This window comes from Microtus oregoni, unplaced genomic scaffold, assembly GCF_018167655.1.
Source record: "Microtus oregoni isolate MIOR12 unplaced genomic scaffold, Mior012 000024F_ref0000369, whole genome shotgun sequence".
NCBI classification, from domain to species: Eukaryota; Metazoa; Chordata; class Mammalia; order Rodentia; family Cricetidae; genus Microtus; species Microtus oregoni.
In genome coordinates, this window is record NW_024543083.1 from 25,510,690 (window position 1) to 25,523,612 (window position 12,923).

Sequence of the window (12,923 nt, forward strand, 5' to 3'; positions counted from 1 at the left end):
CTTAGTTACTTCTGACACCAATCCCTTCTTCTGTTAACCTCCCAAACATTTAACACGGTTACAGAACAACTAGGTCACGCTCAGCTGATTGTGTTCACGTAATATCTGCAACTTCATACAGTAGAAAAGATCGAAAACAGAACCCATCACAGATCTCGGGAAACTAAACATAACGGAAACATGGATCGTCTTGCGAAGGGGGTATAAGTACAATACAGTTCAAGCATCTCTTATCTTTCTAGACCTTTTCATGAACTACGAGTCTTGTTTCTAAGTACCTGTTAACTCCGATTTGCTTCAGGTTATTTCACGATTTATTTACTTATCTTTATGAAAACCTTAAGATGTGGTTTCCTAACAGAGAGATACAGAGAAGGTCTCCTGATAGACATCAGTGGCGTGGAGCTGGAAGAACATGACCGATTTCTTGCATGTTTTTGCCTAAGCTGATCGTTTGAATATCAGGGTGAGCTTTAGGTTTGTAAAAGGCCTTTGTACACCTGTCCTGTTGCTTGTCAAGCTGTGGCACCTCTTTCCTTGTCTGAGTTAAGCCTCTGCTATTTCTGGGAGTGTTTTTCAAATGGCCTTTTTAAATTGTAACCATCGGTGAGTGACGGCCTCTATGGGATAAACTCGTAAATACTTGCACCAAGCCTTCCTCTGAAGCTCTTGGGGCTCTTAGAGAAAAGCCTGGACACAGAACTCTTTCATCCTGAATTCCAGAGAACCCTCGCTCCAGAGGCTCTAAGGGAAGGGCCAGCTGTCGGGCTCTCTTGTGGTCCCTCATTGAGATCTTTACCTCTAGGAGCCCCTAGAGCCTGAACTTGGGAATGATCACAGGAAATACAAGGTCAGGTGCATGGGTTTGCAAGAAGGACAAGAAGGAAATATGGAGGACACAAAGAGTCAGGGAACAGAGGGTAGTGATGGAGACCCAAAGTTGGTGGGTTCCAAAACAAACCAATTAGAGTTTCACATTGAGAATCAGATGCCCCAAGTCTTCCAACGCACTGTCTTGAAGAATTTCTCAACATGTCCCATTGTGCCTGAACGAGGCAGTTACTGGCTGCCTTTTCTTTTTGCTAACTGTGAGTTCTTTCATTAACAATCTTAATGTCTTAAAATCCAGTTGTCATGTGGGAAAACATAGAGAGACCATGTACACAAAGCCATTATGCCTTGCCTTACGGGTTTCCCAGCTTATGAGACAACACCACTACAGTGGCATTTTAAAGACAGCCTTTAAAAAGACTTTGATCTCTGAAGACCATTCCATAGATAATTTGGGACAATTAAGACAAATCAGAGTAATCAAAACCATGACCAAAGTTGCAAGGTACTAAACGTTACCTCCTACATACCACAAATTTGCCCTCTACTTAGGATATGAGCAAACTAGACTACAGTGATTAAAATGTAAAGGTGGAAAAGAAAATCCTGGTGTCAAAATGTAACTGTAAACAACAGGAGGGCAAACAATAATAACCGTTCTAGGTCCCAGAGAGGCACTAATAATTAAAAAGATAAGAGGCAAAGTAAGGCGTCCATATACAATCAATAGCCCACAGTCCAATTTTATCCGAATCATAGATTCATTCATATCCTGACTTTGAAGATCTCTGGGAGAATGTATCTGTTTATACAGGACCAAATGCCATGACTGAAAATGAGGATCCAGAGTGTTACACTACAATCCATGAGGAACAAAACATAGCGACTTTGTACTAGCATAATGGACAGAGTCAATAGAGCTTCTAACTAAGGAATATTATACAACACCACAACACAAATACTGTAAACAACACGGGACAAAGTTCAATGCTCTTTCAGCTCTGTTAGTCTCAACTCCTCAATGTGTAGGCACTCAGTAGCCTGCTGTAAAATTCAGTTCTCTATAACGGCTTCATCTATGAGGAATCAGTCATGTAATGAGCACGCATATAAATTTCAAGAGCAGCTGTCATTTTATTTAGACAGGAGGATCACATACATGCATATATATGTAGGCACAGGCTTGCAATTCCTACGAAAGGAGAGGCTTGTGCTAGCGTGTTTGTTTCTGGAGGAGTTGCTTGCCATGGTTACGCTGGGGTTAATCGTTGCCAACCTGCTTGGGTTTAGATCTACCTATGAAAGGGGCTCCTGGCATATCTATGAGGGTCTTTCCAGAGAGGAATAATTTACGGAAGACTCACCAGTGTGGGTGGCACTATTTAAGTGGGGAGATTGGATGGAATAAAAGAAGCCAAGGGAAAAAGCTAGAACACTGACAATCCCCACAAACAGAAGTCAAAAGAATCTGTGCATGCCAACGGTGTTGACGTCAGATATTCTGATGGAAAGTGACTCATACACTAGCCAGCATTTATGGCTTTTTACTTTAGTCCTAGATTATCTCCGACTTGCTTATGTCAGATTTGCGCATTCACCTCATTGCCTCTTCTTCATACAGCTTTCCGTAAAAAGAGAGGCCCCGCCACATTGTGCCTTTTTTTTCCCCATTGGGATTTTCTAATTCAGTGTAATTCTTTGCTTGATTTCCTTCTTGCCTAACAATCCAGATGCTCTGGGAACAAATGTCTGTGACAGTCTTAAGTGTCTCCTCTTTCTCTCAAGCTGTTATTTACCTCAGTGCCTTGGACAGTGCATGGCATAGAATACATGTTTGAAACAAATCTAAAATGAATGAGCACTGTGCATTCAAAGAAAATATAAAAATAAGACTCTTTTCATAAAATCCAATGCTCCCAGTAACCAAAAATATAATTAGAGGATTTCTATTATAGCTTGAGATGGTATGATTAATTACGTTTAAAAGAATTTTGCTGTAAATTACAAACACATAATTGGCTTAAAGAGAAAAAAATGCAAGCCAGTAACTAGTGACACATGTCACGGAATGGTTTCCTACACCATTATCAGATGTAAAGCAAACTAGTAGTCCACGAAGAAGCAACAAGTCAGACAAGGCAATTTGCTCACAGGTCAACAAGTGATAGAACACTTCTCAATTACTTTACTTCACCAATATCTGCATCACAGATACTTGAGACAAGATATTGTACTGGCCCTTTATATACTTTCTATGTTATTTATTCACTATGTGTGTGTGTGTGTGTGTGTGTGTGTGTGTGTGTGTATTCACTCAACAAATACTATTTGTAGAGTGTTTTGGCCAGACCCTGGTGAAAGAAATAATCTAGGCGAAAAACTATGCTGATAGCTTGTAGGAGTAGCAGGAAAATAATAATCTTTGCCTTACGTTTCAGCAAAGAAGGCACAGTAACCGTAAACATCTTTATATTTTTCCAACCATGTGCTATGTATTACACGACATTCACAGTACTTCTCAAAGCTAGCTTATCAGGAAAATTCCTTGAGTCGCTTTCAGCTGAAAGAAAATGTACACAGTAAGAAACTAGGAGAACTGTCTCAAGAGATTTAGACATGAATCATCAAGGGTTGGCTAGGAAGCCAGGCGGGTTTGGCTGTAGAGTTAGACTTTATCTTGTTGCTGTATAGCTTCTGTAGTAAGGGTATGGTGAGCAGACAGAGTGTGGCGGGACTTTTAAGTCATCTAAAGGCATGTGGATAGAACCTAGGTGACTGAAGGGGGTCAGATGAGGTACTGTTATCATATTTGAGCCTGAAGAATTGACGAGCAAGGGCAGAGACCTCATAAACAGGGGGCTGCTGCAGTCCAGTTGAAGGTGATAAATCAATGAGAGAAGTTAGAATTGTTGGCGCTTGTCAATGGGTCCAACAGATATAAGAAAATAAGATTAATATATAACTCCCATTACACCCCTGAACCAGGCAACTAAGTGTTATTTCCTGACAGAGAAATCCCTGAACAAGAGGCAAATTTGGAAAGAAAGATGGCATTACGATGGTGTTTTCCAGAGATGACCACAGTCTCTACTCCACAGGCTCTGTACAATGTGTTTCCTCGTGTACACGATCAAGAAGAGGAACTTTCTGTAACGTCTCTGTTTGTTACACAGAAGCTCTTTTAATGGGGGATGGTAGCTGCACTGATCCGTGGGTATTAGATTTAGAATGCAGTTAAGGGATTATGTTGATCTAGCGAAGTGGCAGCTATAGGTTCTCTTTTACAGTGTGTGTCCTCACTAGTCCAGGGTAGTTGGCTAGGTTTCTAGTAGCAGGCATATTTCCTTCCTGTTGAGTGGGCCTTAAGTCCAGTTAGGAGAGCTGTTGGTTGCTGCCATGGTACGGGTGCCCACTATCACACCTTTGAGAGATCTTGCCATGTTGGTCAGAGTTTTGGTTTAGAGGCTCCATAAGGGAATGGGACTACTACTTCCCTCTGTCAGCAGCTTGCACAGTTCTCTCTGGTACTATGAAGACTAGACCAGCAGAAAGGAGGCTTTTAGGTTATATATGGTTCAAGTAATTGGAAACCTTTGTCCTAAGTGTCCAGTGACTTCAGCAATAGAGACTCACCTTCAGTCTCTTAGGAAAAACAAAGGGCAGCAGCAACAGCCTATATTTTTTTCAGGAATCACTTGGACTACCCTGACCAAAAGCTCAAATGGAAGTTACTCATGCTTGATACTGGGCTTCTGTTAGATAATCTATGACTATTTGGGGGAGCATTATCAGCCCAAGGGGCATAAGGGCATAACTTTACTTAATGTGTTTGTACACACACACACACACACACACACACACACACACACACTGCATTATACAGGAAAGGAGCAATTGTAAACAATGCAGTTGGCCCGTGGGGAGACCAGCTTGAATACAATTCCTGTACCCAATGTTCAGGGAACATCTCAGAAGACAGGGTCGAAGTGCCAGGGGACGTCTAGGAGACAGTGTCTCCTGAAGATGCTGCATAAACAAGACAGCATCAATGGCAATATAAACATACATACTAACATGGAAGGGGGAACATGTCAAGGGGTTCCACCCTTAGACAAAGAGCTACAGGTAACTAATCATTGCTGAGAGAGAGGAAGAATGAGCTTCTCCCAGGAAGAGACCCCTAACTATTTGTCTTATACAAAGTGACCAGTCCTAAAATCATATGCATATCAAGAACAAAAATAGATTTAGAAAGATATACATACATACACATCAATGTCTATAAACATATATGCAGGAATAATAATAAAAGAAAAAGAGGCCATCAATTTGAGAGGGAGAAGGTGAAAATGAGAAGGACTGGAGGAAGGGGGTTTGAGGGAGAAAAGGGGAGGGAGTAAATGAATTAATAATGTTTTAGTTAAAATATATTTAAAAAAAACCATTGATGTCAGACCATGGTGGCACTCATCTTTAATTCCAGCACTCAGGAGGCAGAGGCAGGAGGATCTACAATGCCTGGTCTAAAAAGCTAGGACTACACACAGAGAAACCCTGCCTTGAAAAACCAAACAACAACAAAACCAAAACAAACAAACAACAACAAAACACTGTTAAAGAAAAAAGAAACCAAAATTAAAATCCAAGTTGCCTAACTTAACAACAACAACAACAACAAAAGGAATGGAAGTTTAATTCTGGCTTAACTTAAAACAGAATTTTAAGTTTAAAACAAAGTTTAAAGTTTCATTAAAACAAAGGAAGCTTAATCCCCATTATTGTGAAGGTTGGATGACCTCAGGTGAAATACTTTTGTGGAGTTGGGGATTGAACTAGGGTCTCATATATCCTAGGTAAGCACTCTGCCATTTAGCCAGGTTACGTGACTTCCCAATGTGCTAGAATGTCCTATATTAAGTCAGAAGAAGCCTTGAGCTTCTGTGTAGGTCAATGAGAATCAGCCCTCTTGGGATACTCTTCCTTAGAAGCAGCTACTACATTCTGAGAAACCTAAACCACATGGAAGACTGTGTTCAAATGCTCTTTCCCACAGCCACAGCATAGCTGAGCATAAGTAAATATATAACATCAGCCGCGAGCCACTTGAGTGAGCAGTCTTGGACTTCCAGCTTAATGGAGCCTTCAGGCAACCTCAGACATCTGGAGGCAATTGCATGAGAAGTCCCGGCCAAAAATATATGAACTGCCCAGACAACCGACAGGACTGCAAGAGATGAAAAACAGTCTCTGTACACCAGTGAACTTGGCGACGGTTTCTTGTGTAGTACTAGAAAACCAAAGGAGTTGATGCACTCGGTTTTTGACACTTGGAATTTGCTAGGCTAAGAAGACATTCCGGTGGAAACGTTCCAAAGAAGCACCGATTGGTTTGATATAGTTGATGTCTGGTGCTGAGGAATGTAACCTAGGATGTACTTACTGACGGAGTCTACATTACACAGACCGTGACTAAAGACAAGCGCAGACATGATCAAGTGTGATTGCGTGACAGACCAGGGTCCCGAGATGGTTAGTGGCCAGGTGAAAGGGAAGGCCCTAGATAAACAAACAGATGCTGCCCTAGAGCTGGAATAAAGACCTGGTCAGTATGGTACTGCACTATACATTCTATGAGAATGAGTATTCCAAGGAGGAATAGTAAAAAAATAAGAGATCTCAAGTCTGAGAAAAAGAGGCATATTCAATGGTGCACTCGGCAGCCCTGGATGACCGCAAATCCTGAGTTTCGAAGGTGGCGGTGACAGAGGCCAGCCATGGAAAAGGAATACTGCAGAGACAAGACCAACACAGGAGCACATGAAAGACAAGATAGATCCAGACAAGCGACATGTCATGTTTAAGAAGCTGCCTGTGAGGAAGAAGGGAACGGTAGAGCGGAGGTGAAAGCTGATGAAGAAGTCAAGGCATTTTACTGTCCATGAAATATAAGGAACAATGGAATGCTCCCATGCTGGCTGGCTGGTATCTGCATACTGGAGAGAGTTTTTTTTTTTTAAAAAGACTTATTTTGTTATTATTTTAAATTAATGCCTACATGTGTGAGTCTGTGTGTGGATATGTGCTCACAAGCACAGTTGCCCTCAGAGGCCAGAGGCGCTGGATCGCTGGAGCTAGAGTTACAACCGGTTGTGACTGCCTGACACGGGTGCTAGGGATGGACCGTGGGTTGGCTACATGCTGGCTCTTAAGCACCCAGCCATGTCTCCAGCACCCGCACTGGAGAGACTGCATTAAAAAAGAATTATAAGATACAGAGTAGGATCTAGAGGGCCAGTGAATGAAACCCTCGAATGTTGGGCAAATGGTGAAAGGGGAGATACACAAATACGTAGTGTGAAGGTTTATATGATTGATTAGTACACCAGTCAGATCTAGAATTAGCCAGAGGGCAAATCTCTAGTCGTGTCTGCAACTGAGTGTCTAGATTGGGCTATCAAAGTAGGAATGACTACATTAAAATGGGTGACACCATCCCACAGGCTGGGGTCCAGGACTGAACAAAAAAGGAGAAAGTGAGTTGAGCATCAACATTCCATTCTGTCTGCTGCCTGACTATGGAAGCAAAGCAGCCAACAGCCCCAGGATGCAATGCGGCCAGCCGCCCCAGCCACCTCACTCCATGCCTCTCGTCATGGTGGACTGTACCGTCAAACTGTGAGTCAAAACAAACCCTCCCTTCTGTAAGTTGCTTTTGTCTGGTATCTTGTTCCAACATGAGAAGAATAACTAATATATGTATGAGTGGAGGTTTGCTCATAGGAAACCCAGAGCATGCCCTCTGGAGGACATGATTTAACAGAACACGAGATGGGGTTTGGGGCAGATTAGGGAGATGGGAAATAACTGTGGGGGAGTGGGGATGATAGAACACCATAGGGAAGTCTAGTGGGGAGCCAGGCTGCTGAGGCTGGTATGCCAAGAGGAAGGTATTATTAGTCCCTCTTCACGTGGGAAGAAATCAAGGCTCAGAAGGTTAAGTAACTGGTTATAAAGTAAGTAAGCAAGGGAGCCAGCATCCGAGTGTGGTTCTGTGTAATTCTTTCCAGTACATTAGGCTAAATGAATCTGTTGGTCCAGGGAGTAATTTCAGCTTCTAGAGGGAAGCTATTTGAGACCCAAACTTTAATCTTACCTATTTATCCGCTCTGTCCATTTCTATTAGTGTTGCAAGAGACCCCACCCACACTTCAGCTCTGCCACCCTACGGTTCACAGCCATGGAAAGCGTTAGGAACGATGAGCAGAGGGCAGCGCTGTAATATGGAGTCTCCTTTGAGGCAATAACTGCCTCTGAGGCGCTTTGGCGCAGGACCGAAGGCAAGCAGGAAGATTAGGGAGTCATTAACGCAGCCATTGTTTCTTGAGTGATGATTACTAGACACAAATGAAATAGGGCCCCAGGAGTAAGAGGACTGCATGGCAAACCTGGGGAGTAATTCCTCATCATGCCTGGCACAGTTAATTTTCCTGGTGAATTCTGTGGCAGATTCTAAGGCTTTCTCTAAGGCTGGGGCATCAGAATCTTCAAAGCGATCATGCAACCTGCTTGTCTGGGCAGCTAGCAAATCTAAAATGGTGGATGACGGCTCACGTATATTGTAAATTTCTCATAGAAGTCTTTCTAGAGGAGCCAGATTATAGGTTTCCATTCTTGCAAATAGTCTCCTCCCATCTCTCTGAAGAACTAAATACCAAGAGTTTTCAATTGAAAAACAGAAGGAATTGTTCTTTACAACATGGATGGGACTTTGGACTATTTGAGAAATAATAAAGTAGGCAAGTGACTTTTTAGGTCAAGTTTTCAACAAAGTCAGAGCCAAGATGTAGCCTTTTTAAATTTTCTTTTTCCTGAACTGAAATTTCCATCAATACCATGGTTCTGTTGGGCGGCTGATGAGCCAGTTCTCCAGTGTTCACAAATGAATCGGGGAGGGGAGGACTTTACCAATCCACTTTGGGAAAGTTTCTTTATACAACGAGGGAATAACTACTGTGGATAAACTTATACAATTTCAGTGGCAAATGTTAGCTATGTGTCTGGTAAGAGAAGTAGTTTTTGAAACTTTAGCTCTCCATAAACTATGGAATTACTTAATAATCAGCTTTGAATGAGGAAGATGAAATAAATAAAAAGCACTGGAGCACACTTATCAAAGTAAAGACAAATATTAATTTAGCAGTTTCATTCATACATATACACATATACATATATATGTACATATGCCTGGTTGTGCAGGTTTGATGGACATGTATTTCTCATTGCTATTAGAGTCAACAGGTTAGCAGCTGTTTTCAGACATCGCTTAGAGACTATATTATATGGAAACTGTAGTCCTTTTTGTGCTTCTAGTGCTACGGGATTGATATGATATAAATAGAATACTCTATTCTAGAGTTATTCTAAATGCCCTTGCAAACCTGAACGATTACTCACTTTGCTCAAGCAACCAGTTGGTTAGGGACTCAGAACTGAACATGCGCTTATGTGCATTGAGGGATGCTGATGTGGTCTAACATTCCCTGGAAGATGAACGTCAGAAGCCAAGGCTGAGCCTGAAGTGAGCATCAGCCTGTAGCTTTCTCTGCATCCCACATTATGAGTTCAGTGACACTAGTTGTATTTTCATCTTAATAGCGAGTTTGGACGCTAAGGATAAACAAAACATCCACAACAAACATGGAACTCTTAAGAATTATGATTTGAGCCGGGCGGTGGTGGCGCACGCCTTTAATCCCAGCACTCGGGAGGCAGAGGCAGGCGGATCTCTGTGAGTTCGAGACCAGCCTGGTCTATAAGAGCTAGTTCCAGGACAGGCTCCAAAACCACAGAGAAACCCTGTCTCGAAAAATAAACAAACAAAAAAAAAAGAGTTATGATTTGTTATTTGTAAAAATAATCTCTTCTGTAATTAATAAGTACTATTTCACTGGCTTTGTGGTGATCATTCGCTTTAAGAGATAGTCTCAGTTTCAATGAACACAAAGAAGTAGATCTTAATTCCTGTGTCGTTTCTTGATCTACTCACACATGGTACCAATGTATAAAAATGCATGGCAGTTACGCTAATTAAAGTTTACTGTATGAAACTTGGCATTGACCATTTCAATTAGGAAAATTTTCTTCTCTGCCATTAATCCACCCTATGGTGATGCCCTGTGGTGACATGGCAAATACCGGATTATAGCTCTTTGTATAAAAGGTTCCATATGGAGGGAGTATTTATTAGCATTGTGAAAAGTGTAAGGTATAAAACCCCTTTAGTCCCCTTAAGACGGGAGAGAAGTGCCACAGAGCAGCGGCTCTCAGCCTTCCTAATGCTGCGTCCCTTTAATACAGCTCTGCATGTTGCTGTGACGCCTCAGTCATGAAAGTACTTCCATTTCCACTTTCTAACTGAAATTCTGCTACTGATATGAATCACAATGTAAATATCTGATATGCAGAGAGTCTTTGGTGACCCCGGTGAAAGGGTTGTCGAATCCTCCCCCAAGGGGTCAAGACCCACAGGCTGAGAACCACTGTCGTAGAGAATAATTGTTAAGATAAAAGATGAGAGGTTAGCGGGTGAGAACGTGTTCAAATCCCTAGCCCGGCAGTATAGGAAAGCATGGAAAAGAGATGCTTTTTAAAGAGTTCCTGCTTTGGTTCTAGGCTTGCAAGGAAACGAGGCAGGTGAGAGGGACATTGCTGGTGGGAAAGTGAGGTGCGAGTATCCCAGGGAGGAATCGGAGGAAGAAGAGCCAAGGAAAATGCCTTAAAGCAGACAATTCATCACATGACAGAAGAGAATGGCCTATGGCAGGTTATTTTGAGAGATAACCTATCATGACGTTCTTTAAGTGTCAGAGGGGACCAGGGCCCGAGGAGTGTACCTGCACACACATAAACAACATGGAACTATGCGCAACACAGATACACATATGCACGTGCCCGTTTTTGAGGGGTTTTATATTGGGAAAATGAAATCCAGCATTGTCTAGCTGCTTCGGTTCCTTTATTCAGAGACAAATGATTGAAAAGTCTCTATTACCTCAAAGTGCCAAGTCTGAAAGGTCTGGAGAAAGGGCAACTGAGGAAAAGGTCAGTGAGTTATAATCCTTTAATGTAGTTCATATTTAAAAGCTTTTATAGAAAGATTAATAAGGTATCCCAACTCCAGGTACAAGTCCAATTACGAAAACTTAATATACCCAAGGTGCCTCGAGAGGTGACGTTCTGAACTGTGCTCCAGCTGTCTGCCCAAAACAAAACTCATGCTTGTAACAATAAAAGGCAGAAGAGATAAATCACCAGTCCCCCGCCCCCCGCAGACAGACAAGTACTGTATTCCTGTAATAAAAGCGTGAATAAGAAAATTAACAAAAAAAAGCTCATGAGATGATGCATAGCAGTGCCAAGCCGTTCTCCTTTCCCACAGAAGCAGAAAGCAAGCATGGTCACAACCACGTTTATGGAGAATGACGTTCAAACAAAGCGCAGGCTCCGCGATTCTTTCTCTTACCGTTGTCGCCAGAAGGTAACGATACGGTGTTGGTTGGCATGAGGTCAGCGTTCACTTTCCCGTTCTCAAATGTGTCATTTTCAGTCTGCTGTAAGTGCCAGTTGAGGCCGAAGAGATGCATCGCTGAGGGGAAAGCACACAAGTCATTTAAAGGTCTGTTGCTCCGAGCTCCAAAGGCAAGCGCTTAGCGTGCTTATAACAAGACTCCATCTTATGAAATAACAGGGGTAATTGTGCGACACAAATTATAAACCAGAATTCCTCAAACGCACGCCATCTATGTCGCAGTGCCGTGGACGATGACAGCACTCCCGTAATGATCGCGCATTACTCCGTTAATTGGTACCAGGATGGTCTTAAGAAGGAAACAGTATTAATCTGTGTTGCACATCGTAGGAAAGCTGGAGAATTCTCTGAAACGGCATTTGCCAAATCTTCGTGACCCGAGGTCATATGAAGATTTATCATACTGTTACTAATACTCCATGTTCTGGAAAACCATGATGTTTTCCATTGGATTGTGATCAAAGCAAACCATGTTTCACAGAGGAACTTGATGACACATGAGAGGACCGCAGAGGATTTAGATGTGTAAAACAAAAGGAAAGTCATTGAACCTTGGTCTCTCTATATCTCCCTGGCTGTCCTGGAACTCATTACATTAACCAGTCTATCCTCCAACTCACAGAGATCCACCTGTCTCTGTATTCTAGTTAGTGCGGGGATCATATGTGTCACCACACCTAGGGAAAAGTGCAACACTTTAAGATGATCAAGTTTGGAAGTTAGAGCGTATGATACAGCAATATCACTGCTCAAGCAACATGCAGTTATCGAGTAATTCATGTGGGTTTTTGAAGTGGGAGTAATAACTTCAGAAATTTGTAAGTCATACATGTTTACTATATTTCTGTGTGTTTAATCAATGTTCCTTGTTTATTTAAGATATTTAGAAAATATAACTAAAAACTATGTGAGGTGATGATGAGTATATAGATCCAACATAAATTAAATTTTAGTACATTATTTTTATCAATTTGTTTAAAATATTTAGAAGACTATGTAACTGAAATATTAACCATTAACAACAGCGAGACATTCACCTCCACTCCGTGGAGCATACTTTAGAATATTTCGTCCAGGAGACTGCATATTCCCCGGGAAACCCTATGATGACCACAGTAGTGCACTGTGAAAGACAACTGTGTTTTGACATTTCTATCATTATCTATATTGGGATTTACAAGTGATTTGGAAAAAGACAGATGCTCTCAGAAACCTTCTCTCAGAGATAGCGTGCTAACTGCCCCAACAGATAACTTCTATTAAATATCCAAATAATAAGAGTAAGAAAAATATAATACAACAGGGCAAAGGGCAGTGACTTTGGATATATGTAATTTTGTTCAATCCTTAGTTTAGTATTCTATCTTTGAAAAATTAATGATAAATATTATGTTTACATAAAAAAAGAGGTGTGTGCCTATTTAATTAATGTAAGGACTCTCAAAGAGCATATAAAGTGTAGTTGGCATTTGGCATGGTTTGTTTTTTCTTTTTTTGCTGTAGA

General features: G+C 41.6%; 1 protein-coding gene across 4 annotated transcripts in view; it reads right to left on the reverse strand.

Annotated features, from left to right (window-relative positions):
• Positions 1–12,923, reverse strand: part of Tenm3 (teneurin transmembrane protein 3) — a 448,945-nt gene that overhangs the window by 135,266 nt on the left and 300,756 nt on the right. For all 4 annotated transcript variants that reach the window (XM_041673596.1, XM_041673595.1, XM_041673594.1 and 1 more), the window contains one exon: positions 11,354–11,476. In XM_041673596.1, coding sequence (XP_041529530.1) covers positions 11,354–11,476 — 123 coding nt within the window. The remainder of the gene's footprint in view (positions 1–11,353; positions 11,477–12,923) is intronic.